The 27,756-nt window shown below is 53.2% G+C and overlaps 3 protein-coding genes across 8 annotated transcripts; 1 reads left to right on the top strand and 2 right to left on the bottom strand.

Moving 5' to 3' along the window:
- Positions 1-1,680: 1,680 nt before the first annotated feature.
- On the bottom strand, positions 1,681-22,371 carry ZNF48 (zinc finger protein 48). 4 transcript variants are annotated; one of them, XM_035267402.3, is made up of 3 exons: positions 22,258-22,371; positions 5,919-6,012; positions 1,681-4,451 (listed from the first exon to the last, which is right to left on the bottom strand). In XM_035267402.3, the coding sequence occupies exons 2-3, from the start codon at positions 5,995-5,997 to the stop codon at positions 2,668-2,670; spliced, it is 1,863 nt and encodes a 620-aa protein (XP_035123293.1). In that variant the 5' UTR covers positions 5,998-6,012; positions 22,258-22,371; the 3' UTR covers positions 1,681-2,667. The 4 variants fall into 4 exon arrangements, with proteins under 4 accessions (XP_035123293.1, XP_035123292.1, XP_035123294.1 ...); XM_035267401.3 differs by lacking the exon at positions 22,258-22,371 and adding an exon at positions 6,214-6,349; XM_035267403.3 differs by lacking the exon at positions 5,919-6,012.
- Positions 13,542-22,528, top strand: SEPTIN1 (septin 1). 3 transcript variants are annotated; one of them, XM_009009434.5, is made up of 13 exons: positions 13,542-13,668; positions 17,903-17,959; positions 18,095-18,168; positions 18,329-18,419; positions 18,515-18,601; positions 18,821-18,944; positions 19,238-19,372; positions 19,473-19,590; positions 20,677-20,778; positions 21,208-21,307; positions 21,553-21,718; positions 21,969-22,059; positions 22,149-22,528. In XM_009009434.5, exons 2-13 carry the CDS (start codon positions 17,905-17,907, stop codon positions 22,233-22,235), a joined length of 1,230 nt encoding a protein of 409 aa, XP_009007682.3. In that variant the 5' UTR covers positions 13,542-13,668; positions 17,903-17,904; the 3' UTR covers positions 22,236-22,528. The 3 variants fall into 3 exon arrangements, with proteins under 3 accessions (XP_009007682.3, XP_009007683.1, XP_078201271.1); XM_009009435.5 differs by lacking the exon at positions 13,542-13,668 and having other exon boundaries at positions 17,833-17,952; XM_078345145.1 differs by lacking the exon at positions 13,542-13,668 and having other exon boundaries at positions 17,833-17,959.
- A 180-nt stretch (positions 22,529-22,708) lies between these two features.
- On the bottom strand, positions 22,709-25,965 carry MYL11 (myosin light chain 11). The gene is made up of 7 exons (XM_009009433.5): positions 25,907-25,965; positions 24,793-24,885; positions 24,481-24,556; positions 24,181-24,285; positions 24,009-24,087; positions 22,994-23,042; positions 22,709-22,902 (listed from the first exon to the last, which is right to left on the bottom strand). Exons 1-7 carry the CDS (start codon positions 25,907-25,909, stop codon positions 22,798-22,800), a joined length of 510 nt encoding a protein of 169 aa, XP_009007681.1. The 5' UTR covers positions 25,910-25,965; the 3' UTR covers positions 22,709-22,797.
- Positions 25,966-27,756: the final 1,791 nt, after the last annotated feature.

Raw genomic sequence — 27,756 nt, 5'->3', positions numbered from 1 at the left:
CTAACCCAGGCTGGAGGGTCAGGGAAGGCGTCTTGGAGGAAGTAGTGCTTGAGGTGTTTTGACAGGAGGTTAAAAAGGGGTGGTTAGTGGTGGAGGAGCATTCCAAGTAAAGGAAACGACATTTAAGGGGCCCAGAGCTGAAACTACACAAGTGGAAGGGCTTGAGTGCCAATTAAAGTTAGGCTTTACAGACAGCATGTGGAGATCCAGTGGGGTTTTAATGAGACTGACATGGCCAGATTTAATTTTAGAAAGCAGGCCAGGCGCAATGGATCTGCTGGAATCCCAGCACTTTGGGAGGCTGAGGCAGGCAGATCACCTAAGGTCAGGAGTTTGAGACCAGCCTGGCCAACATAGTGAAACCCCCCCCCCATCTCTACTAAAAATACAAAAATTAGCAGGGCGCGGTGGCAGGCGCCTGTAATGCCAGCTACTCAGGAGGCTGAGGCAGGAGAATAGCTTGACCCTGGGAGGCGGAGGTTGGCTGAGATTGCGCCAATGCACTCCAGCCTGGGTGACAGAATGAGACCCTGTCTCAAAAAAAGAGGCCGGGCGCGGTGGCTCATGCCTATGATCCCAGCACTTTGGGAGGCCGAGGCGGGTGGATCACGAGGTCAAGACCATCCTGTCAACAAGGTGAAACCCCGTCTCTACTAAAAATACAAAAAATTAGCTGGACATGGTGGTGCGCGCCTGTAGTCCCAACTACTCGGGAGGCTGAGGCAGGAGAATTGCTTGAACCCAGAAGGCGGAGGTTGCGGTGAGCCGAGATCGTGCCATTGCACTCCAGTCTGGGTAACAACAGCGAAACTCCGTCTCAAAAAGAAAGAAAGAAAGAAAAAGAAAAGGAAGTTCACTGCAGGCCGGCTTGGAGGGCACACTGGTAGGGAAGGGAGACAGGGAAACCAGCGAGAAGGAACTTCCAGAAGCCCACAGAGGGCTGCGCTCAGGCCAGTGGGTGCGTTTGCATTTAAGTCCAGAAGCCATTAAGAGCCGCAGCCCTGAACGCAGGGTTCTAGGGTTTCGAGAGCGCATCAACTTGGAAGGGGCGGGCAGAGCGGGAGAAGCCCCACTGAAGCCAGCCTTTGTCGGTTTCTAGGGAAGCCAGGCCGGTGCTTCCGATCTCGCGAGAACCTGTCCAGGGACTCTTCCCACACAGCGATCGGGAGAGCCGGGGCCGGGAACTTGAGACTCTGTGCTTCGTTGCCTTCATTGCTCAGTGAGGAGAACCGCCCTGGACTTTATTTTTAAATCCCTGTGGCTGTCAAAACACTAGGAATTGCACACCTGCTCCTGAGGCCCCGCGGTACGCTGGGAAATCCGGCAGGCTTTTCCAGGGGAGAAGGAGCATCCTGTCTGCCCTTCCTTTAGGTCGTGCAGCCGAATGACTCGTTTCCCGACGCATAAAAAGAGGTCTCGGATGCGGGGTTTCCCAGGTCCCGGTGGGCGGCGCGCCGGCGTCCGAGCTTTCCACGCCATGGCAACAGCGCCCCCCGCACGCCCCCTCCTCCTCCTCGCTGCCCTCCCTTAGCCGCGCCGCGCGGTTTTCCTATTAAGGGTCGCGCTGGATGCTGTGGCGTAGGTGGTGCCTGCGGGCAGCCAGGCCTCAGGCCTGGGGCATCGGCTGATGAAGCTGGCCGCCGTTTTTGAACCAGACGTCGGAGCTAGAAAGCCGCTGACTACGCCAAGACAACCTCTTTATTTAATGGGCTCAGAGAGTAAGAGAACCACACAAAATTTACAGTTTGAGTTTTGCCCGCAGAGACCCCTCTCCACCTTTTTCATGCCTGCGCGTACACACACAGTCCAAGCATAAGACGACAAGCCACTTATTGGCAAGGAGAAACGTGGAAATGTGGCTGCCAGGCTCCGGAGCATCCTGGCTTTTCCTCACTCCAGTCCTGCCCTTCTCCCAGCCAGCTGGCCTCTGCTATCCACCAGGACTTGGGCTTGGCACCAGGCTGGATGCCGTGAGTGCACCTTCTGTCTCTGGTCTATTCTGCCAGTGTCTCTGTGTCAGGGTGGGTTGGCTCCCTCTAGGGCACAAAAGTCTGGGCTCTATCCAAGAGTGCCCCTCCATAGGGATGGGTACTGCCTGACACACAGCAAATTTGCCCCCCACCTTACCTCATTTCATCACCTTAAATTCCAGAAGCCCCATCACTGCAGCTCAGGTTAAACAACCCCTCGTTCAGGTGTTTGCTTGGGAGGCGTCAGTGATGCAGTCAGCCTCGCTGCAGCCTCAAACTTCTGGGCTCAAGTGATTCTCCCACCTCAGCCTCCCAACGTGCTGGGATTACAGGTGTGTACTACTGCCCAGCAAGGGGAGTGTCAGTTCTTAAAAGAGGAGGCAGCAGGAATTTAGGGTTGAGTCCTCAGGTGAAAGCCAGTTTATTTATTTATTCAACAAGTACTGAATGCTTACTGTGTGCTAGGCAGTCTTCTAGAAGCCTGGGGTACAGCCTGTCCTGGCAAGGTCCTGAGCCCAGCCAGGACAGTTTCCTGAGCTTCAAGGTTACTGTCTCCAATTCCTATCTCTATCTATTCTCCTTCCTCCCCTTTCTTCCCTTCCTCCTCCCTCCCACCACTTCCCAGGCCCTTTCTTCTCTGCTAAGCAGCAGAGCCCCTCCCTTTGGTCTCCTGGGCCTCCACCCTCCCTGGACCCCATCATTCTAGTCCTGTTGGTGGCTCCTCCTTGAGGGGCCTTGCCCTACCACCCCCTATTCCAAAGGGCCTCAGGACCAGGTGCCCCCGCTGGTGTTTGATTCGGGCAGAACTGTCACCAAAACCCTTGCCACACTCTGCACACTTGTATGGCTTCTCCCCTGTGTGTGTGCGCCTGTGTTTGACCAGATCTGAGCTCCGGGGGAACTCTTTCCCACAGAAGCCACACACGTGGGGCTGGCTGGGTCCAGAAGGCTGGGCCCGGACTCGGGGTCGAGGGGCCGTGGGTGCTGGGCCAGGTGGGTTATGTGGCCGCAGGAGAGTGGATGGTGGTGGTGGCCGGGCCCGTTCACCACGGTGGGTGCGGAGGTGCTTGACTCGGGCTGAGCTGTCAGCAAAACCCTTGCCGCATTCAGGACAGAGGTAGGGTTTCTCCCCTGTGTGCACTCGATGGTGTTTCACCAGGTCAGAGCTTCGGCGGAAGCCCTTGCCACACTCAGGGCACTTGTGGGGCTTGTCGCCCGCCAGTGGTGGGGGTGGCTCCCCAGCCTGCGGGCCCCCAGGCTCTGGCTCCAAGCCAGGTAGGCCAAAAGGCTCACCTGAGTGTGATGGGCTTCGAGGTGTCAGTGGGGGGCTAGTGCCCAGAGGAGGTGGGGGTGGGCTTGGGATCAGGGCAGGTAGGGGATAGCTTGGGAAGCTGAAGTCCTGGGGCTCCATGTGAGTGAGGCGGTGGCGAAGAAGGGTGGAGCTGAGGCTGAAGGTGCGGTCACATTCTGGGCAGGCATGGGGCCTCTCGCCGCTGTGGGTGCGGAGGTGCTTGACTCGGGCAGAGCTGTCAGCAAAACCCTTGCCACACTCCGGGCAGAGGTAGGGCTTCTCGCCTGTGTGCACCCTCAGGTGCTTCACCAGGTCAGAGCCCCGGGCAAACTCCTTTCCACACACATCACAGCTAAAGGGCTTGGGCCCCAAGTGACTGCGCTGGTGACTCAGGAGGCTGCAGCTGAGCACAAACCTCTTGCCGCAATCAGTGCAGATGTATGGCTTGTCCTGGCCCTTCGGTCCCTGGGTAGCTGCCGTGGCTGCCCGAGATGGCTGCCGTCTGGGCACCATTGGCCGGGGAGGCTGCTCCCCCCTGTGTGTCCGCTGGTGCTTGATGCGGGCAGAACTGTCGCCAAAGCCCTTGCCACAGATGCCACACTTGTAGGGCTTCTCACCGGTGTGCGTCCGCTGGTGTTTCACCAGGTCAGAACTCTGCCGGAAGCTCTTGCCACATTCACCACAGATAGTGGGGCGCTCACCAGCAGGGATCCGGGACCGAGGAATCTTTGGGGGACCCTGAGCTGGTGGCCGGGCTCTATAGGGCTTCTCCCCACTATGAGTCCGCTGGTGTTTGATCCGGGCAGAGCTATCCCCAAAGCCCTTGCCACAGACCCCACACTTGTAGGGTTTCTCCCCTGTATGGGTCCGCTGGTGTTTCACCAGATCTGACATCTGCCTGAAGCTCTTGCCACACTCACCACACACAGCGGCCCGATCACTACTAGCCTGGCCCCAGCGTGGTTCACCCAGGAGCCGGGGGCCTCTGTCCCGAGGCTGAGGCTTTCCTAAACCCTCTCCCTGGACCCATAAGTCATCCCAGGTCTGGATGCCTTCGGGTTTGAGAGAGGAATTTCCTACTTCATGACCTGGGGCCATATCTTCTTCTTCCTTGAACCCCAAGTCATCTTCCTGTGCGGTATGTTCAAACTCATTCGGCTGAGATATCTCCACATTCTCACTCCCTAGACCTGAGGAAAGAAAAGGAAGTTGTAGCTGGGATGGTGGCTCAGTCCTTATCTTTGACAGCAAACTCTCCAGGGAAGACTTCCTTGACAATCTGTGGTGGCAGTAACCCCAATCTCTCTCCTCTCAACTTCTGCTGTACTTACTGTCTGTGCCTCTCAATAAAAACTTCTTTTTACTGTGCTCTCAATGTATGCCATTCGCTGAACTGAGCATTACTCTAACACTATGACTATCCCCATTTTGCAGGCATGGAAATCGACTCAAAGAATTTAAGTGACTTTGCTGGAGGTTAGAAAGGTTATAAAGTAGCAAAGCCAGGCCAGTAAGGTGGCTCATGCCTGTAATTCCAGCACTTTGGGAGCCCTAGGTGGGTGGATCCCTTGAGCCCAGTAGTTGAAGACCAGCAACATGGTGAGACCCCCATCTCTATTAAAAAAATACAAAAAGCTGGGCATGGTGGTGCATGCCTCTGGTCCCAGCTACTGGGAGGCTGAGGTGGAAGGATCACCTGAGCCCCAGAGGTAGAGGCTGCAGTGGGCTGATTGTGCCACTCTAGCCTGGGTCACAGGGTAAGACCCTGTCAAAAAATAAAAAAAAAAAAAAAGAAAAAGAAAAAAGAGAAAGTAACAAAGCCGGGTGTCTAACTCAAGTCTGTCTGACACTCAAGCCCATGTTAATCTCTATATTATATTGTCTATTTGGAAAACCTGGTATTTGCTGTTATTATTGTATCTTATTATGTTAGCCCATTTGGTAATTTCTTACATCAGTTATCCTGTGTGTACTTGAGAGAACCCAGTCACACATCCCTTCCTCAAGAAGCTTAGGGTGGTAGGAGAGATAAGATAAAAAGTATCAATGGTTATAATTGTGGGTTCAGAATAACTATGTTGCCACAAGAGAGATAGGAGATAAGGAAATAGGCATCAGGGCATCAGGGCAGAGCGAAGAGAAAATAATGGAGTGGAATGGAAGATAAGGCGTGAAAGCATGTTGGGACTAGCCTGAGCACGCAAGGTTTGGATTGGACACTAGCTAAGGCTTTTAATTAGGAGACAGAGGGACGCTAGGGACAGCCCTACAAAGGCCAGGCTCAGAAGAGGCATAGGATTAGATCTGGACTTAGATCAATCTGGCGGCAGAATGCATCAGTGGAGAGAAAAGGGCAGAGAGGAGGCTACTGCAATTGCCAGGATGAAACCGAATGAAGTCTGAAGTAGGGCAGAGGCAGTGGGGACAGGGAAGGCCGTGGGGGAGGGAACGGAGTCCGTGAGAAGCCCCTTGCGGCCCGGCGCACAGTAGGTGCTCCGAAAGCTCGGCTCCCTCCCCAGGGGTTTGCTCCCCTCCCCCCATCTCCCCGGAGGTACAGCTCACGTCCGATCTTCCTGGGTCTCGGCCGGCCAGAGCCCAGCATCGGAGTCCCCACCAGCCGTTACCTGTCCGTGGCGGCGCACGGCCGAGGCCCTCACCTGTGCGGGCGCCTCTCAGCGGCTCCCTCTCCTCCCGGCCGTGGAGATCCGGGCCCCAGGGCTCTACCGCGCGCTCCATCGCCGGCACGCCGCCCTGGGCAAGGGGACAGACAGCATCCCGCAGTCACACAGCCATGTGTGGCCCGCGGCTCCCGGCCGCTGCCCTCTGCGGGCCGGCGCGGGCACCGGGCGGCGTCGGGTCTCAGATCCGGGCGCGGCTCCCGGTGCCCCCCGCCCGCGCAGCCGGCCGCCCCTGCACCTGCTGCTCCTCCCCGCGCGCAGCCGTCGCTCTCACCTTGCCGGCCGCCTCCGGCTCCGCCACCCCGGCGCCCTCCGGAGCTCCTCAGCGGGGTGCGGGCGCCCGAGCCGCCGGCGGCTCCGGGATGCGGGCTCCGCGCCAAGCCGAGAGGGTGCTCGGACCGGGGCGTCCCGGGGGCGGCCGCCGGGGGCGGGGACGGGAAGCGGAAGCGCGGGGCCGCACGGAGCCGCTCTAGGACCTTGGAGGAGCTGCGCGCCTGTGGGGGTCGCCCGCGTCGGCGGGAGCTCGGTGGCCGGCGGGCGGCAGCATGCGGTCCAGGGGCTACTCTAAGCCGAGGCCGGCGGCCCGAACTCGGTGGTATTAACCGTGTGCCTCCTGGGCTGCAGCTGGGTGATGAGGCCCGAGGCTCTCCGTAATTGTGGTTGTGTGTCTCTGGCCACCCGCGCCGACCTCCCGGGCTGGCCGACAGCGCCAGCCACCCCGGCCTGGGAGAGACAAAGAAAGAGGGATCCAAAGACGGACCCAGGGAAAGGGGTGGGGGAGAGACCAAGGCAGACAAAGGGCGGCGGAGACCCCAGACGGGGCGGGGCGGGGCGCCGAGACTGGGGAAACAAAGCGGGGCTGGTCCGAGAGACCGAGGGCCCGGGGTGGGTGTGGAATGGGGGCTGGGCTGGGGAGATCGAGGCAGAAGCAGAGGCTAGAGGCGGGCGCCAGGTAAATGCTGCTGGAGAGATGGACTCAGACCCGGGGCCCGGAGCGGAGACCCTGAGCCAGAGACTCACATCAGAGCCCTAAATCACAGAGGACGCTAGGGCAGAGAGACCGAGGGACAGCGGCTGACCAAAAATACGGCCAGCCAAAGATTGGCCGCTACAAAGAGGTAACGAAACGGATAAGAGATAAAGTCATTGAAACAGAGTCGGAGGAGCAGTAAGAAGAGGCTGGGAGCCTGGAGAGAAACAGGCCCAGGAACAGCGAAACAAAAGACGGCAGTCAGCGAAACAGGCAGAGACAAAGAGACAGAGACACAAAGAATGAGGCGGCCAGAAAGAAGGATTCTGAACAGGTCGACAGCCCTACAAAGGCCAGGCTCAGGGAGAGGCTGAAAAGAAGCCCTGTTCCCATCCTGGTGGGGCCTGGTTGGAGCTGTGTTCCCAGGTTCCCAGGCCCCAAGAGCAAGTATCCGCACTCTGGAAGGGCTTGGTTTTGGGGTGGAGTGTCTGGAGGTGTCTTCAGTCCCTCTGCCAATGATGGTGGGGGTAACTGTGGTTTGTGTATTAATTCACACTTATTAGCATCTTAGTGCTAAGCCAAGAGTTGGGAATAAAGAGTTGAAACACCTGCAAGATTTGCCCTTGGAGAGCTCCTAGTTTAAAGGAGCAAGTACACAAATCACTGAAATTAGAAAATTTAGCCAGGCCTAGTGGCCTGCCCCTGTAATCCCAACTAGGAGGATTCCCCGAACCTGGGAGTTCAAGGATGCAGTGAGCCGTGATCATACCACTGTACTCCATCCTGGGCAAACTGAACTGGGCCCAGTGGTTCATGCCTATAATCCCAGAACTTTGGGAGGCCAAGGCGAGAGGATCATTTGAGGACAGTAGTTCGAAACCAGCCTGGGCAAAAAAGTGAGATCTTGTCTCTACAAAAAAAACAAAAAATTAGCTGCACATCGTGGCGCATGTCTGTGGTCCTGGCTACACTGGAGATTGAGGCAGGAGGATGACCTGAGCCCAGGAGGTTGAGGCTGCAGTGAACCACGTTTGTGATACTGCACTCCAGCCTGGGCAACAGAGCGAGACCCCAACTAAAAAAAAAGAGACTGTTAAGGGTATTTTTTTTTTTTGAGACAGAGTTTCGCTCTTGTTACCCAGGCTGGAATGCAATGGCGTAATCTCGGCTCACCGCAACCTCTGCCTCCTGGGTTCAGGCAATTCTCCTGCCTCAGCCTCCTGAGTAGCTGGGATTACAGGTACGTGCCACCACGCCCAGCTAATTTTTTGTATTTTTAGTAGAGATGGGGTTTCACCATGTTCACCAGGATGGTCTCGATCTCTTGACCTCGTGATCCACCTGCCTCGGCCTCCCAAGTGCTGGGATTACAGGCTTGAGCCACCACGCCCGGCCTGTTAAGGGCCCGGCTAGGCACAGTGGCTCACGCCTGTATTCTCAGCACTTTGGGAGGCTGAGGCAGGCAAATCACCTGAGGTCAGGAGTTTGAGACCAGCCTGGCCAACATGGTGAAACCCCATCTCGACTAAAAATACAAAAATTAGCCGGGTGTGGTGGCACGGGCCTACAATCCCAGCTACTCAGGAGGCTGAGGCAGGAAAATCGCTTAAACCCGGGAGATGGAGGTTGCAAAGAGCCGAAATTGTGCCACTGCACTGCAGCCTGGATGACAGAGACTTCTGTGTGCCTGGCATGCATGGATGATAACATTGACAGAAACAGGGACCACAAATCAACACCTACTGATCACTAGCTAATATCTAGACATTGTCCTGGGCCCTGGAAATACAAAGAAACTCCTCAGGGAGCTCTTGGCCCAATAGGATATGGAGTTGTACAGATGGTGTGACAGGTTCTATAGTGACTGTATGAACAAAATGTTACAGGAATGTAGTGCAGAGAGCGATACCTTCTGTAGAGTTCAGTGGCTGCAGATACTTTCTTTATAAAACCATTCATGGCTGGGTGCGGTGGCTCACACCTATAATCCCAGCACTTTGGGAGCCTGAGGCAGGTGGATCACAAGGTCAAGAGATCGAGACCAGCCTGGCCAACATGGTGAAACCCCATCTCTACTAAAAATACAAAAATTAGCTGGGCATGGTGGTGCACGCCTGTAGACCCAGCTACTCGGGAGGCTGAGGCAGGAGAATTGCTTGAACCCAGAAGGCGGAGGTTGCGGTGAGCCGAGATTGTGCCATTGCACTCCAGTCTGGGTAACAACAGCGAAACTCCATCTCAAAAAAATAAAAAATAAAATAAAACCATTCATGCAGTTTGGTTCTTGGCCTTGTCACTCAACTGCTATTTCACTTTAGGGAAGTTACTTAAGCTTCTGTTTCCCAAACTGTAAAATAGGGATGATAACAGCTAATTTGAATGGTTGAGGATGAATATGTGTAAAGCACTTAGCAAAAAAGTATCAGCTGTTACTCTAATTGGTTTGATTTCAGCAAAGTTCAGAGTCTGCCTGGAGTGGGGGCTGGATGAACAACTCCAGGCAGAGGGAATGAAATGAACAGTGGGCCACACACTAATTGAAAACCTAATATGGGCCAGGCATGGTGGCTCACACCTGTAATCCCAACACTTTGGGAGGGTGAGGTGGGCAGGTCTCTTGAGTATAGGCGTTTGAGACCAGCTTGGCCAACCTGGTGGAACCCCATCTCTACAAAACATATAGAAAAGTTAGCTGGGAGTGGTGACTCACACCTGTAATCCCAGCTACTCGGGAGGCTCAGGTGACAGGATTGCTTGAGCCTGGGAGGTAAAAGTTGCAGGGAGCTGAGATCATGCCACTGCACTCCAGCCTAGGTGACAGAGCAAGATCCTATCAAAAAAAAAAAGAAAGAAAGAAAAGAAAACCTAAGGCCAGGCTCAATGGCTCACGCCTGTAATCCCAGCACTTTGGGAGGCTGAGGTGGGCAGATCACCTGAGGTCAGGAGTTCAAGACCAGCCTGGCCCACATGGCAAAAACCCATTTCTACTAAAAAATATAAAAATTAGCAGGGGGCCGGGCACGGTGGCTCACGCCTGTAATCCCAGCACTTTGGGAGACCGAGGCAGGTGGATCACGAGGTCAAGATATCGAGACCATCCTGGTCAACATGGTGAAACCCTGTCTCTACTAAAAATGCAAAAAAAATTAGCTGGGCATGGTGGCGTGTGCCTGTAATCCCAGCTACTCAGGAGGCTGAGGCAGGAGAATTGCCTGAACCCAGGAGGCGGATGTTGTGGTGAGCCGAGAACGCACCGTTGCACTCCAGCCTGGGTAACAAGAGCGAAACTCCGTCTCAAAATATATATATAAATTAGCTAGGTGTGGTGGCACCTGTAATCCCAGCTACTCGGGAGGCTGAGGCAGGAGAATTGCTTGAACGCAGGAGCCAGAGGTTGCAGTCAGCCAAGATCACAGTACTGCACTCCAGCCCAGGCAACAGAATGAAATTCTGTCTCAAAAAAAAAAAAAAAAAAAACAGAAAGAAGGAAAACCTAATGTGTGCTAGAAGCTTGAGATCCAAAGATGACTATGGATTATGACCTATTCTCAGAGAGGAAAATAGAGAACAGTTCTATTTTTTTTTTTTTTTTTTTTGAGTTGGAGTTTTGCTCTTGTTGCCCAGGCTGGAGTGCAATGGCATGATCTCAGCTCACTGAAACCTCCACCTCCTGGGTTCAAGTGATTTCTCCTGCCTCAACTTCCCAAGTAGCTGGGATTACAGGCATGTCCCTCCATGCCCAGCTAGTTTTGTATTTTTAGTAGAGACAGGGTTTCGCCATGTCGGTCAGGCTGGTCTCAAACTCCCGACCTCAGGTGATCCATCTGCCTCAGCCTCTTGGAGAGCTGGGATTACAGGTGTGAGCCACCTTGCCTGGCCTGAATAGTTCTATTTTAATGTTCTATGAGTTTACATAATAGGAAAGCAGTGAAAGATGAAGATAGAGTGTAAGTTTATTCAGCCAGGTGTGGTGGCTCATGCCTGTAATCCCAGCACTTTGGGAGGCCAAGACAGGTGGATCGTGAGGTCAGGAGATAGAGACCATCCTGGTGAACACGCTGCAACCCCATCTGTACTAAAAATGCAAAAAAATTAGTAGGGCATGGTAGCACGTGCCTGTAGTCCCAGGTACTCAGAGGGGCTGAGGCAGGAGAATCGCTTGAATCCGGGAGGCAGATGTTGCAGTGAGTCAAGATCACAACACTGCACTCCAGCCTGGCAACAGAACAAGACTCCGACTCAAAAAAAAAAGAATGTATATTCATTTGTTCCACAAACATTTCCTGGGTATCCATCAGGTACCAGGTACTTGTGCTGGGAAATAGAAGAGAGTATAAATGGTCAGCCTGCCCACACTATACTTACTTGCAGAGCTACCTAACTTGGACTTTCAGAGGACAAAGCCTAGAGTTATTAGATCTGAACTTGAATTCATGTCTGAAGATATAGAGGTCCCTTCAGGGATGCAAGGGGGAGGGGCAGAGGTAACTATGAAAACATAATGGATGTCTCAAGCCTGTAGTCCTAGCACTTTGGGAGGCCGAGGCAGGTGGATCACGAGGTCAAGAGATCGAGACCATCCTGGTCAACAAGGTGAAACCCCGTCTCTACTAAAAATACAAAAATTAGCTGGGCTTGGTGGTGTGAGCCTGTAATCCTAGCTACTTGGGAGGCTGAGGCAGGAGAATTGCTTGAACTCAGGAGACGGAGGTTGTGGTGAGCCGAATAGCACCATTGCACTCCAGCCTGGGTAACAAGAGCAAAACTCGGTCTCAACAAAAAAAAAAGAAACTCCTTCCTTTGTCGAAGCAAACAAGCCCCAAATATCATGTGACTGATTGGCCATGATTAGTTGGAATTAATAAGCACGGGAGTTTTGACCAGCTCCGTTTCCTCGTGATCCACCCGCCTCAGCCTCCCAAAGTGCTAGGATTACAGGCTTGAGCCACGGCGACCGGCCATCCATTATGTTTTCATAGTTACCTGCCCCTCCCCCTTGCATGTAAATGGATTATGGTGTCACTGTTAATATAAACTCTACATTTAACACAATGACCAAGCAAGAGCCCTTTTTTGCAGGGCAATTGGTTTGTTGTTGTTGTTGTTACCTTTTTTTTTTTTTTTTTTTTCAGAGACGGGGTCTCCCTATGTTGCCCAGGCTGGAGTGCAGTGGCTTTTCACAGGCACAATCCAACTACTGATCAGCACGGGAGTTTTGACCAGCTCCATTTCCGACTTGGGCCGGTTCACCCCTCCTTAGGCAACCTGGTGGTTCCCGGCTCCCAGGAGGTCACCATATTGATGCCAAACTTAGTGCGGACACCTGATCAGCACAGCGAACTACAGGCCAAAATTCCTGGGCTCCTGATCCCCCAGCCTCAGCCTTCCGATTAGCTGGGACTACAGGCACGCGCCACTGCGCCTGGCTTATTTTTCTTTTTCTTTTGAGATGGAGTCTCATTCTGTTGCCCAGGCTGGAGTGCAGTTGTCCGATCTCTGCTCACTTTACCTCCGCCTCCCGAATTCAAGTGATTCTCCTGCCTCAGCCTCCCACGTAGCTGGGATTACAGGTGTGTGCCACCACACCTGGCTAATTTTAGTTTTTGTTTTGTTTTTGAGACGAAGTTTCGCTCTTGTTACCCAGGCTGGAGTGCAATGGCGCGATCTCGGCTCACCGCAACCTCCGCCTCCTGGATTCATGTAATTCTCCTGCCTCAGCCTCCTGAGTAGCTGGGATTACAGGCATGTGCCACCATGCCCAGCTAATTTTTTTTTGTATTTTTAGTAGAGACGGGGTTTCACCATGTTGACCAGGATGGTCTCGATCTCTTGACCTCGTGATCCACCCGCCTCGGCCTCCCAAAGTGCTGGGATTAAAGGCAAGAGCCACCACTCACAGCCGGTTTTTTTTTTTAAAGAAAGTAACTAGAAATTGTTGTTTTGTTGAGACAGAGTCTCACTCTGTCGCCACTGCACCCAGCTTGGCATTAATATGTACAAATGCCTTAAATATATAACTTCCTGGGCCAGGTGCAGTGGCTGTAACCTCAGCACTTTGGGAGACCGAGATGGGAGGACTGTGTGAGTTTAGGAGTTCAAAGCCAGCCTGGGCAACATAGCAAGAACTTGTCTCTACTAAAAGTCAGAAAGGTTAACTGGGTATGGTGGTGTGCACCTGTCGTCCCAGCTTAAAAAATAAAAAGATAATGTACATGTGCATGTATCATAGGAAGATGTAGAGAATACAAGAACTGACAAAAGCAGATTCCCAAAGTTATGGTGTGACCTTTTTTTTTTTTTTTTTTTGAGACAGAGTCTTGCTCTGTTGCCCAGGCTGTAGTGCAAAGGCACGATCTCTGCTCACTGCAACCTCTGTCTCTGGCTACCTCAGCCTCCTGAGTAACTGGGATTACAGGCATGGGCTGACATGCTAATTTTTGTATTTTTGGTAGAGACTGGGTTTCACCCTGTTGGTCAGGCTGGTCTCGAACTCCTGACCTCATGATCCACTGGATCATGTGATCTGCTGGGATTATAGTTGTGAGCCACTTCCCCCAGCCACATTTTATAATTTTTCTATGAGAGCATGTGTTGGTTGTATAATAAATAGATAAATTATTTATTTCTTTTTTAGACAGGATCTCACTGTCACCCATGCTAAAGTGCAGTAATGCCATAATGACTCACTGCAGCTTCAAACTCCTGGACTCAAGTGATCCTCCTGCCTCAGCCTCCCCTCCCAACTATCTGGGACGACAGGTGTGTGTCACGACGCCCAGCTAATTTTTTTTTTGTGTGTGTGTGGAAACAGAGTCTCACTGTGTTGCTCAGTCTGGTCTCAAACTCCAGGCCTCAAGTGATCCTCCCACGTTGGCCTCCCAAAGTGCAGATATTACAGACATGAGCCACTGCCAGGCCTATATGTTATATATTTTATTTTTTTATAGAAATGGGGTCTTACGGGCCGGGCGCGGTGGCTCACGCCTATAATCCCAGCACTTTGGGAGGCCGAGGCGGGTGGGTCACGAGGTCAAGAGATAGAGACCATCCTGGTCAACAAGGTGAAACCCGTCTCTACTAAAAACACAAAAATTAGCTGGGCATGGTGGCGCACGCCTGTAGTCCCAGCTACTCGGGAGGTGAGGCAGGAGAATTGCTTGATCCCAGGAGGCAGAGGTTGTGGTGAGCCAAGATCAAGCCATTGTACTCCAGCCTGGGTAACAAGAGGGAAACTCGGTCTCAAAAAAAAAAAAAAAAAAAAGGAAAATGGGGTCTTACTATGTTGACCAGGCTGGTCTTGTTCTCCTGGCCTCAAGCAATCCTCCCACAGCACTGGGATTACAGGCATGAGCCACCATGCCCGGCCTTTTTTTCTTGAAACATGTTACTCTTTCAAAGGTTTTTGAACAACTCAGAGATCAGGGTCCCAACCCAAAGTGGGTTAATGTCATGGAGGGTATGAAGAAAAGGGGACCAATTTGTCTGATGGATAGGCCGGACTTGGAAACACTTGTGGGGAGGAGGGTCAGAGCAGTTCAGAATTTTAACTAAGACCATAGAGATGCTCAGCCTGGGGAAAGATACAGGAGGAAGTCAGTCGTGGAGTGCTCAGGGGTACCATGATCCCTGCCCTTTGCTTATTTTATTTTATTTGTTTATTTTTGAGATAGAGTTTTCACTCTGTTACTCAGGCTGGAGTTCAGTAGCGCAATCTCAGCTCGCTGCAACCTATGCTTCCTGGATTCAAGCAATTCTCCTGCCTCAGCCTCCAGAGTAGTTAGGATTACAAGCACGCCCCACCACACCCAGCTAATTTTTGTATTTTTAGTAGAGATGGGGTTTCACCGTGTTGGCCAGGCTGGTCTCAAACTCCTGACCTCAAGTGATCTGCCCGCCTCGGCCTCCCTAAGTGCTGGGATTACAGGTATGAGCTACCTTACCCGGCCTCCCTTTTTTCTTTTTCTTTCTTTTGTTTTTGAGATGGAGTTTCACTCTTGTTGCCCAGGCTGGAGTGCACTGGTGCAATCTCAGCTCACTGCAATCTCCACCTCTGGGGTTCAAGTGATTCTCTTGTCTCAGCCTCCCGAGTAGTTGAGATTACAGATGCCTACTACCATGCCCAGCTAATTTTTGGCATTTTTAATAGAGATGGGGTTTCACCATGTTGGCCAGGCTGGTCTCAAACTCCTGACCTCAGGTGACCCACATGCCTCAGCCTCCCAAAATATTGGGATTACAGGCATGAGCTACTGCGTCCAGCATTTTTTGAGTTTTGAGACAGTTTCAGTCTTGTTGCTTAGCCCGAAGTGCAACGGCACGATCTCTGTTCACTGCAACCTCCGCCTCCTGGGTTCAAGGGATTACAGGCATATGCCACCACACCCGACTAATTTTTGCATTTTTAGTATAGATGGGGTTTCATCATCTTGGCCAGGCTATTCTCCGACTCCTGACCTCAGGTGATCTGCCTATCTCAGCCTCCCAAAGTGCTGGGATTACAGGCATGAGCCACCATGCCCAGCCCCCTTTGCTTATGTCTAAGTAGTCTGCTTCCTGCATTTTTAGCACAAGTGCTGTGTGTTGCACTTGCTTGTGGCTGTCTCTCTCCTGAGAGGGTCACTTGATTCACTGTGTCCAGATTCTTAGCAGTCCCTAGATCTGAGCTGTGGTATCACCACGCCCCTCAGGTCATGTGATGATATTAAGTAGCATTTTGTATGAGCTCATTTCCTATGCTAGGTGCTGTACTAAGAGCTTTATGTACATTAACCCATATAGAGGTAGATTTTTTTTTTTAATAGAGACGTGGTTTTACTATCTTGGCCAGGCTGGTCTTGAAACCCTGGCCTCGTGATCCACCCTCCTCAGCCTCCCAAAGTGCCGGGATTACAGGCCTGAGCCACGGTGCCCAGCCCCTATGAGGTAGATTTTTTAAAAAACATTTTTTTTTTTTTTTAGATGGAGTCTCACTCTATGGCCCAGGCTGGAGTGCAGTGGCACAGTCTTGTCTCACTGCAACTTCCACTTCCCAGGTTCAAGCAATTCTCCTGCTTCAGTCTCCCAAGTAGCTGGGATTACAGGCACACCACTGCACCTGGATGATTTTTGTATTTTTAGTAGAGACAGGGTTTCACCATGTTGGCCGTGCTGTTCTTGAACTCCAGATCTCCAGTGATCCACCCGCCTCGGCCTCCCAAAGTGCTGGTATTATAGGCGTGAGCCACTGCAACTGGTCTGAGGTAGATTTGTTTGTCTGAGACAAGGTCTTGCTCTGTTGCCTAGGCCAGAGTGCAGCGGCACAATCTTGGCTCACAGCAACCTCTGCCTCCTGGGTTCAAGCAATTCTCCTGCCTCTCAAGTAGCTAAGATTACAGGCATGCACCACCATGCCTGGCTAATTTTTGTATTTTTGATAGAGACAGGGTCTCCTCATGTTGGTCAGGCTGGTCTTGAACTCCTGGCCTTCAGTGATCTGCCCGCCTCAGTCTCCAAAAGTGTTGGGATTTCAGGCATGAGCCACTGCACCCAACCAGGCGCAGGGGATTTAAAGAAGGGACAATGACCCTGCCTATGGTAGGTGGGGAGATTGCATAGAGGCAGAGCCCTTTGAACGAAACTCTTGAAGGATGAGTAAGAGTTCACCTGATTTGAAAAAAGGAAAAGCTCAATGTGAGTAGACAGCCAAGGATGTTTGGATGAATGACAGATGGGTTGATGAGGCCAGCTGAGGGAGGCTTCGGTGTCCAGGTCAGAATTCAGACTTGACTCAGTCACTGGGGCGTCCCTGAAAGATTCTGAGCAGCAGAGTTCCTTGGCCAGGATTCTGAAGGAAAATCTCTGCAGCAGCGGTGTCCAAAGGCATGGTAGAGTCCTCTGATGAATCCATTCCCTAAGCTGGAAAATGGATGGCCTCACCCACCCCCAATCTCATCGTGGCTACTGGTCATGAGAACTTTTATCTTTTTCTTTTTTTGAAACAGGGTCTTGCTGTGTTGCCCAGACTGGAGTGTAGTGGTGCGATCAGAGCTCACTGCAGCCTTGATCTCCTGGGCTCATGCAATCCTCCCACCTCAGCCTCCCCAGTAGCTGGGACTACAGGATTGCATCATCATACCTGACTAATTTTTTTTTTTTTTTTGAGATGGAGTTTCACTCTTGTTGCCCAGGCTGGAGTCCAATGGTGCGATCTCAGCTCACCACAACCTCTGCCTCTTGGGTTCAAGGGATTTTCCTGCCTCTGCCTCCAGAGTAGATGGGATTATAGGCATGCACCACCACATCCAGCTAATTTTATATTTTCGGTAGAGATGAGATTTCTCCATGTTGATCAGGCTGTCTTGAACTCCTGAACTCTCGACCTCAAGTTATCCACCCACCTTGGCCTCCCAAAATTCTGGGATTACAGGCATGAGCCACCACACCCGACATGCCTGGCTAATTTTTTAAATTTTTTGTAGAGATGGTTGGGGGGCATGTCCCTCTGTTGCCCAGGCTGGTCTGAGCTCCTTGGCTCAAGCAATCCTCCCACCTCTGCCTCCTAAAGTACTGAGATTACAGGCGTGAGCGACCTTGCCCGGCCTGGGAACCGTTTTTTAACCAGCTCATCCAAACCTTCATCTCCACTGGGCACGGTGGCTCAGGCCTGTAATGCCAGCCCTTTGGGCGGCTGAGGCAGGCAGATCACTTGAGGTCAGGAGTTTGAGACCAGCCTGGCCAACATGGCGAAACGCTGTCTCTACTAAAAATACAATTCGCCAGGTGTGGTGGTAAGTACCTGTGATCCCAGCTACTCAGGAGGCTGAGGCAGGAGAAGCACTTGAACCTGGGAGGCGGAGGTTGCAGTCAGCCAAGATCACAACACTGCACTCCAGTCTGGGCAACAGAGTGAAACTTCGTCTCAAAAAAAAAAACCAAAAAAAAACCCTTCATCTCACCTGCTAACAAAGGCTGTCTGCTTTCTTCCTCTCTGCACATACCCCATGTCTCACCACAGTGATGGGGCTGCAGTGGCACTTGGAATCCAGATGTGTGAAGAATGGAGGGGTTGAAGGTGCGTGGAGGGGTGATAGGACAAGGGGTCCAGGAGGCGGTAACCCCAGGTTTCTTGGCCTTGGCCTTCCCTACCTCTCTGGGACTGGGCCAGCTTGAGCATCTCAGCTGCCTCTTCTGCCCGCCCCCTCTTTAGCCGCAGTCAACTTCCTCCCCCACCACAGGAAGTGGGGTGAGACAGCAGGTGCAGTGACGGCTGGCGGAGCCATGGTGAGTCCTTAAGCCCAGAAACCTGGGCATCTTGGTCCCCAACCCCCTATGCCCAGGGTCACAGACCCTGCTGACTCTTCCTAGCCCAAGACCTCAAGTGATGCTGGGGGACCCTGCCTGCCATTGCCAACAGCTTCGTATTGTCCACCCCCATCCACAGGACAAGGAGTACGTGGGTTTTGCTGCCCTCCCCAACCAGCTGCACCGCAAGTCCGTCAAGAAGGGGTTTGACTTCACGCTCATGGTGGCAGGTCTGGGGGTTTTGGAGAGGGAACTGTGGAGGGGATGTCCTTAGGAGACCCTGGCTGTCCTCTCCCCTGACCAGCTGGGCCTGTTCTGTCCACAGGGGAGTCAGGCCTAGGGAAATCTACCCTCATCAACAGTCTGTTCCTCACCAACCTCTATGAGGATCGCCAGGTGCCAGAGGCCAGTGGTAAGACCCTCACCACCCTCTCCAGGCAGTAGCCCCTGTCCCCATCCCCTGTCCCTGGGTTACATCCTAGTCTTTTCCATCTGGGGACTCAGGTAGCTGACTTTTTTTCTGAGACCTTCCTCCCCTGGAAAACGGGTGCAGGCAGCTGTGAAATTGACAAAGTAAATTAATCCTGTCTCAGAGCCTCCCTGGATCCCTGACCTCTCTCCCATCTCAAAGCTCGCTTGTCACAGACTCTGACCATTGAGCGCCGGGGTGTGGAGATCGAGGAGAGGGGTGTGAAGGTGAAGCTGACCGTGGTGGACACGCCTGGCTTTGGGGACTCGGTGGACTGCTCTGATTGGTGAGGAGGGGAGGGGACAGAGGCTCAGCCTTTCACAGTGGTGACTCCCTGGAGACCAACATGTCAGTTATAGGGCTGGTTTGTGCTGGTTCCCTATCCCAAAAGCTGGTATCTGTTTTGGAGGGCCACTGGGTCCCTGTGCTTCTTGAGGACTCACATAGGCCCCACCAGTTCCCTTTAATGTCTTTGGATGAAGCCAAATAAATGATGTTTTACTCTCGAAGTCCTGGCTAGCCTCACCCCCTGCCCTCTGGCCTTTGATCTCTGACTTCACATCCTCTTCCAACATCCAGCTGGCTTCCTGTGGTGAAATTCATCGAGGAGCAATTTGAGCAGTACCTTAGGGATGAGAGCGGCCTGAACAGGAAGAACATCCAGGACTCCCGAGTCCACTGCTGCCTCTACTTCATCTCACCCTTCGGCCGGGGGTCTGGTGGGGGAATCCCGGGGGCTGGGGCATTTAGGGAGGGCTTGGGGCTGGGGGTCTTTGTGCCCTGAGGCTGGGCACTGACCAGTCCCTGGGTGCAGGCTCCGGCCCCTAGACGTGGCCTTCCTCCGGGCAGTACATGAGAAAGTCAACATCATCCCAGTCATTGGCAAAGCGGATGCCCTGCTGCCCCAGGAAACCCAGGCCCTCAAGCAGAAGGTGTGAGTAATGACCTCTGACCTTTAACCCAAGTGCAGCCGAAAGTCACCACCAATCATAACATTTCAGCTTAGACGTCTTTGATCTTGTAGTGGCCTTTTTGGAGCATGGTGTGTCAGGCTAGACTGTAGAAGCTTGTGAGAAAGGCAGGTGGTAAGCTGCCAGCGTAGCCCTGTCTCTGAAGGCTCAAAATAGGCTAGATATGCAGCCTCTGGGCTAGATGCTTGGCTAAGGCCTATTTGAGGGCAGGAGCATAGACACGAGGACATGGTGACTTCCCTCTGGCCCCTACCTTGTGTCTTCAGCACCCTTTCCTACTGTTTCTGCTTATGTCTCTCTTGGCCTCTGTCTTTTTTGTTTGTTTTGTGGAGATAGAGTCTCACTCTGTGGCCCAGGCTGGAGTACGGTGGCACACCACTGCAGCCTCAAACTTGTAGGCTCAAGTGATCCTCCTGCCTCAGCCTCTTGAGTAGCAGGGATTACAGATGTGCGCCACCATGTCTGACTAACTTAAAAAATACTTTTTTGGCTGGGCATGGTGGCACACACCTGTAATCTCAGCACTTTGGGAGGCTGAGGTTGGAGGATTGCTTGAGCTGAAGAGTTCAAGATCAGCCTAGGCAACATGGCAGAACCCCATTTCTACAAAAAGTACAAAAAATAGTCAGGTGTGGTTATGTGCACCTGTAGTCCCAGCTACTCCGGAAGCTGAGATGGGAGGATCACTTGAGCCTGGGAGATTGAGGCTACAATGAACCAAGATGGAGCCACTGCACTCCAGCCTGGGAGACAGAGTAAAAATTTGTTTCAAAAAATATACATTTTTTTTAAAGAGATGGGATCTAGCTATATTTCCCAGGCTTCTCCTGATCTCTTAATGTCTACCCCATCTTAGAATCTTGTTTCTCACCGTCTGTCTCTGAGGTTTTTATTTTGGTCTTCCTGTACGTCCATCTCTCCCCATCTGTATCTTTCATGTCTTTCTCTCTATCTCTCACCACCCAGTATCTCTGTGTCTCACTGTCTCTGGCCATGCAATGTTTGTCATTGTGGCCTGTTTCATACTGTCTCTGTATGTTTCCTGAGATCCGGGATCAGCTGAAGGAGGAGAAGATCCACATCTACCAGTTCCCTGAATGTGACTCTGACGAAGATGAAGACTTCAAGAGGCAGGATGCAGAGATGAAGGTGTGGGAGATGAAGGAAGGGGGTGCAGAGTGTGGTGGCTCACGCCTGTAATCCCAGCACTTTGGAGGCCAAGGCGGGTGGATCCTTTGAGGTCAGGAGTTCTAGACCAGCTTGGGCAACATGTTGAGACCCCTGCCTCTACTAAAAATACAGATATTATCGAGGGATAATGGTGGGCACCTATAATTCCAGCTAGTCAGGAGGCTGAGGCAGGAGAATCACTTGAACACTCCAGCCTGGGCAATGGATCAAGAAAAAAAAAAAAAAAAAAAAAAAAGACCCTGTCTCAAAAAAGAAAAGAAATAGAAAAAGTTTAAAAAAAAAAAAAGAGGAAGGGGTGAGAAGCAGAGGAGGCGGGTGTGGAGGTTGAAGCTGGGGAAGAGTTTCTACCATGTGGGCCAGGAGTGACCCCTGCCCCCTGCCCTCCAGGATAGCATCCCTTTTGCAGTTGTGGGTTCCTGCGAGGTGGTGAGGGATGGCGGGAACCGACCAGTGAGGGGACGCCGATACTCTTGGGGGACCGTGGAGGGTGAGTGAGGACAAGCAGGGGTCCTGTGGCAGGAGGGAGCTTGGGGCTTCTGGGTCAGCCGCACTCAACATGTGAGGTTGGGGTGGATCCTAGGAGGAAAGAGGGGTCGTTGGGCTGCAGATTGTAGACCCTCCGATAGAGTGGCAGCAGGACTTCCTTGTAGACCCGACCCTGCGGGTGGGTTGGACTTGAAACTTCCTGATGTTCGCTGCTCCGCCGCCCCCTTCCCCCCTCCAACCTCCCAGTGGAGAACCCACATCACTGCGATTTCCTGAACCTGCGACGAATGCTGGTGCAGACACATCTGCAGGACCTGAAAGAGGTGACGCACGATCTGCTTTACGAGGGCTACCGGGCCCGCTGCCTACAGAGCCTGGCCCGGCCTGGGGCTCGAGATCGAGCCAGCCGCAGGTGAGAGACGGGGCCGACATTCTTGGAGCCTCCAAGGTCCTGCCTCACCCATGACCCGGTCCTCACAACTCGTGACCCCGCCTTCACCACTCAGACCTCTCACTCTACACCCCCTTTGCCTTCGGCCCTAACCTCAGGGACCTGGCTCCGCCTCCTAGACCCCAACCTCGCCCCAGGCCCTGCTTCCAGGGTCTCACTCACAACCTCAGGCCCGGTTCCTGATTCTTGACCCCTTCCCACTGCCCCGCAGTAAGCTTTCCCGCCAGAGCGCCACGGAGATTCAGCTGCCCATGATGCCTCTGGCGGACACCGAGAAGCTGATCCGCGAGAAAGACGAAGAGGTGAGCACGCACCTCGCTTCTCCCCGACCGAGGCCACAGATCCCTTTCTGGCCTCGCCCGGTCACCGCCTGCAATCTCCCCCCGCACAGCTGCGCCGCATGCAAGAGATGCTGGAGAAGATGCAGGCCCAGATGCAGCAGAGCCAAGCCCAGGACGAGCAGTCAGACGCCCTCTGAGGCCACGCCCCGCCCGGCCTACCTTCGGTTCCGCCTTCAGTCGGCCTCTTGTCCAATCCCCGCACCCCACACTGCCCAGCGCCTAATCCCGGACTCCCGCGGGTGCCGCCCTCGCGCTGGCTCGTGGGAGGTTCTCCCAGCCAGGATCAGAAGCCCCGCCCCTTCCCCGCCCAGCAAGACCACGCCCACTTCCCGGCCAGAGCCTGCAGCCCAGTCCCGGACTGCCGCACTGTCTTTCGGGGTCGTCTCTTCTCCCAGGCTCTGTCTTCAATAAAAACTGAGCTTCCTGCGGCCATGCGAGACTTCTCCTTCCTTGCGGAAACAAGCGGCAGCCGTAGATTGTAGGGCCGCCCCCCCCACAGGCCTCCAGGCCGCATCCCTCCATTTGTGGGGTGCTCCCTTAGGGGTGGGCCGCGTCTGGGCCCAGCCTCCTGCCTGAGGCCCTCGCGCAAACACACTAAACGCGTTGCCGATAAGAAAGAAAGACCAGTTGAATTTTATTGGGAGCCGCATGGGGGTCGGGCCGGCCGGAAGCGTCGGCCAGGGAGGCCCGCGGAGGCCCCTACTCCTGGTCCTTGGCGTCGCCGTGCGTGATGACGTAGCAGATGTTCTTGTAGTCAACGTTGCCGCCCACGTCGGGAGGGAAGGCAGCCCACATGTTCCTGATCTGGGGAAAGACGCAGTGGCGTCTCGCACCGGCCCTTAGGCTCCCCAGCCCCTGCCCCTTCAGTTCTCCTGCCCGACCCGCCCCTACTCACCTCCTCCTGGGAAAAGCGGTCACACTGCGTCGTCAGCAGCTCCTCCAGGCTGGAGAGAGGTGACACACGCGGAGTTGCGATTGGGTTCCTGGTTCCTTTCCACTCCCTCGCAGCTCATGCCCGTTGCCAGCCCCAGCCTCCCCAAAACCCGGTCACTCCCTTCATTAGCCTCCCTGAGGCTCGCTTTTGCCCTCTCCGCCCACATTTGCTGTGGAAATGCAATCTTACCGCCCATTACCACAGTCCTAACTACTCCGTTACCTCTGACAGTGCCTAACCCTTTGTAGGAATTTTTGTTTCTTTGTTTTGAGACAGGTCTTGCCCTGTCGCCCAGGCCGGAGTGCAGTGGTTTGATCATAGCTCACTGCAACCTGGAACTCCTGGGCTCAAAGGATCTAACTGCTTCGGCCGCCAGAGTAGCTGGGACTACAGGTGTTTGCCACCACGCTCGCGATTTTGTTTTGTTTTGATACAGTTTCACTGTTGTCTCCCAGGCTAGAGGGCAGTGGCTTCATTTCGGCTCACTGCAACCTCCGCCTCCAGGATGCAAGCGATTCTCATGTCTCAGCCTCCGGAGTAGCTGAGACTACAGGTGCCTGCTACCATGCCCAGCTAATTTTTATATTTTTAGTAGAGACTGGGTTTCACCATGTTGGCCACGCTGGTCTTGAACTCCTGACCTCACATGATCCGCCCGCCTCGGCCTCCCAAGGTATTGGGATTACGGAAACAAGCCACAGCGCCTGGCCAGCCCACGAATTTTTTAATTAAGTTTTTCAGAAACAGGGTCATGCTATGTTGCCCAGGCTAGTCTCAAACTCTTGGACTCAAGCCAATCCTCCTGCCTCTGCCTTCCAAACCACTGAGATTATATAAGCCTATCCTCCTGCCTCTGCCTTCCAAAATACTGAGCCACAGCGCCCTGCCTTGGTAGGAATTTAAAGGAGGCTTTCAGTGTGGGAGCAGCTGGTGGAGTGAGGGGAAGGCAGGAAAGGATTGGGGGACCAATGCTTACAACTGCTTCTTGATGGTGCCCTTTCCCTCGGGGTCCAGGACCTTGAAGGCTCCAGTGATCACATCCTCAGGGTCAGCACCTGTGGGGGTCAGAGGGCAGATGAAGCTGATGGGTCCCTGAAGGATCTGGGGAAAAGGCAGCTGGGGTCTTAGACACAGAACACTCCACTCACCCTTGAGCTTCTCCCCGAACATGGTCAGGAAGACAGTGAAGTTTATGGGACCGCTGGCTTCCTTCATCATGGCATCTAACTCCTCATTCTTCACATTGAGGCGGCCTGGTGGGGGAAGCATAGGCTAGAGTAGGCTTCTGAGGCCGGGGCTGTGCTTCCCACTAATTCAGACGATCCCATCCGTTTTTTCACCTGGGTAGACTGAGGCCCAAGGTGGAGCTGACAGGGCCTGAACCCAAGGCTACTGAATTTCCTCGACTCTGCAGCCCTGAATATTCCCGCCTGGGGTAGGAGGCTTACCCATGGCTGCGAAGGTGTCCCGAAGGTCCTCCTTGTCGATAATGCCATCACGGTTCTGGTCAATCACGGTGAAGGCCTGGGCAGGGCCGGGATGGGGAGGGTTAGGTCCCCCATGGCCCAACCTCAGCATCCCTACCCCAGGCGGATCAGATGCTGGCTCCCAGCCAGCTGTCCTCTTCTACCCCAAGCAGGGAGGGGAGGAAGGACTTCTAAACCTTTTCCCTCCTTCAAACAGGTGCACATTCCAGGGAGAGGGCGGGGGAGAGGGCTGCATTTGGTCAGCCTTTCAGTTTCCCCTGTCCCCTCACTCACCTCCTTGAACTCCTGGATCTGAGTCTGGTCAAACATGGAGAAGACATTGGAGCTTCCGCCCTCTACTGCCCTTCTCTTGGCTTTCTTGGGTGCCTGGAAGGTGAGGGTTGAACAAAGGGGCCCATGGACCAGTCTCTCCACCTCTCTGGGGGCAATAGATTAGATTCAGAATTCTTTGAGTCCTGGTTCCTAAAGCAACTCTTTGGCCTGAGTCTCCCCTTCCTTCGGACCTCTTTGCTGAGGGGACTTGCTTTGATTGCATTCCCCAAATTCCCATCTATGGCTCCTGGGCCTCTATCTCTTCATCCCCCACAATGAATGGAAGCTTCCTTCTCTTCTCAGTGTACTGAGCCAGGTTCCTCTGAGCCCCAGACTTGCTGTGTGACCCCAACCACTTATTTGCCCAGTTTGAGCCTCTACTTTCTTTTCCTTCCCTCCTTCCCTCCTTCCTTCCTTCCTTCCTTCTTCTTTCTTTATTTGTCCTGTCTTTCTGTTGTTTTTGGTTTTTTTTTTTTTAAGAGTCTCACTCTGTCGCCCGGGCTGGAGTGCAGTGCTTCGATCTCGGCTCATTGCAACCTCTGCTCCCGGGTTCAAGCAATTCTAACGCCTCAGCCTCTGGAGTAGCTGGGATTACAGGCATGCATCACCATACCTGGCTAATTTTTATATTTTTAGTAGAGACAGGATTTTGCCATGTTGGCCAGGCTGGTCTCAAACTCCTGGCTTCAAATGATCTGCCCACCTCAGCCTCCCAAAGTGCTGGTATTACAGGCAGAGCCACAGCACCTGGCCTGAACTTCTACTTTCTTATTTGTAAAATGGGATAGGAGTTATTGCCTGCGTGGTGCCAGAGGGCTTTAGGAAGATGGAGTGCAGGAACGATGGAACAGGTTTTGAAAGGGACTGGGCCCCTATGAGTTGAATGTCTGGGCAGATTATCATTGATTGGATCCTTTAGGCTATTACACATTCTATTTTGCATCAGTGATGCTGAGAAAGTGATAACCATCCTTTTAACTTTTTGTTGGACTGGGAACCGGCTACTTTCTTTCAAAGGCTGAGGCTGTCCTGAGGTCTAACGGATTTGGGGAGGGGTTGGAGGATTGTCACTCACCATGTCTTCAGTCTCCGGGGGGCAAGGCAGTGGCTCTGGTGTGAAAGAAGCAGGGAGTCAGCACGGGGCAGTCCCTCTGGGGTTATATAGTCCTGCCCCAGGGAGCCCTTAACATACCAAGGTAACCTTAGCCCTGTGGGTACCCACCCCAGATACCAAAATAGCCCAGCTCAAGGCCTCTCCTTTCTTGGAGGGCCTGCAACAGCTGGAGCCCAGGGGGAGCGGGTGGGGGCGGGGGGAAGCAGGTCTTGGGATGCATGTCTCACTAGGGCCTGGGCAAGAAGGGATATTGTTTCCCCCAAAGAGGGGCTGGAATGTACCAGAGTTTAGGGTGGACCCAACCCAAGGCAGCGTTCTGGGAGAGAAATGAGCCAGATCCTATACTCCCGTGTGGGGTCGGGGGGCTCACATTTAAACCCAGTAAACTTCCGGGTGCAGTGGTTCACACCTATAATTCCAGCACTTTGGGAGGCTGAGGCGAGAGGATTGCTTGAGGCCAGAAGTTCAGGACCAGCCTCCTGGCCAACATAGTGAGACCACTGTCTTTTTTTTTTCTTTTTTTTGAGACATAGTCTCGCTCTGTTGCCCAGGCTGGAGTGCAGTGGTGCGATTTCAGCTCACTGCAACTTCTGCCTCCCAGGTTCAAACATTTCTCTTGCCTCAGCCTCCCAAGTAGCTGGGATTACAGTTGTGCACCATCACGCTCCGCCAATTTTTTTTTTATTTTTAGTAGAGACCAGGTTTCACTGTGTTGACCGGGGTGGTCTCGATCTTCTGACCTCATGATTCACTCACTTTGGCCTCCCAAAGTGCTGGGATTACAGGCGTGAGCCACCATGCCTGTTCCCCTGTCTCTATTTTATTTATTTATTTGAGACAGAGTTTCACTCTTGTTGCCCAACCGATCTTGACTCACCACGACCTCTGCCTCCTGGGTTCCCCTGCCTCAGCCTCAAGAGTAGCTGGGATCACAGGCATGTGCCACCACACTGAGCTAGTTTTGTATTTTTGGTAGAAATGGGGTTTCACCATGTTGCCCAGGCTGGTCTCGAACTCCTGACCTCTGGTGATCTGCCCTCCTCAGCCTCCCAAAGTGCTGGGATTACAGGCATGAGCCACTGCTCCTGGTCCTCTATTTTAAATTAATAAAATAAACCCAGTAAACATGTATTGTATGCACAGTGTGTCACGTGCTAGGCCAGGCTTTGTGGGTGCCCTTTGGCAGACACAATCCCTCCACCTCCACATGGTGGACTTCATAGTCAAATGTATGTAAATGTGGAGGTAGTGGGAAAGAGCCATCTGTGGAAGCTGGGGGATCAGCTACCTCCCTTCAAAGAGAGGGGAATTTTTGCTTTTTTGAGATAGAGTCTTGCACGTCACCCAGGCTGGAGTGCAGTGCGTGATCTCGACCCACTGCAACCTCCGCCTCTCGAGTTCAAGTGATTCTTCTGTCTCAGCCTCCCAAGTAGCTGGGATTACAGGCACATGCCACCACATCCGGCTAATTTTTTGTATTTTTAGTACAGATAAGATTTCACCATGTTGGCCAGGCTGGTCTTGAACTCCAGACCTCAGGTGATCCACCCACCTCGGCCTCCCAAAGTGCTGGGATTACAGGTGTAAGCCACCATGCCTGGCCGAGAGGGGGATTTTTTTGAGGAGAGATGCTCTGTAGTCTCAGGTTTTGTCCTGGGCCTTGGTTTCCCTTCTGTAAAAGGGAGATGTAGTTCCTATCCCTCAGAACTTGCATTATAACTAATAATTATCCCTGCCTTGGTGGAACTTACAGTTTAGCCATAGAGATAGGAATGAATGCAGAAACGGACACACCAGGCCAGGCGTGGTGG

This window comes from Callithrix jacchus, chromosome 12, assembly GCF_049354715.1.
Source record: "Callithrix jacchus isolate 240 chromosome 12, calJac240_pri, whole genome shotgun sequence".
NCBI classification, from domain to species: Eukaryota; Metazoa; Chordata; class Mammalia; order Primates; family Cebidae; genus Callithrix; species Callithrix jacchus.
Note: the sequence above shows the minus strand (reverse complement) of the source record. Positions and strands in the feature narration are given on the sequence as shown.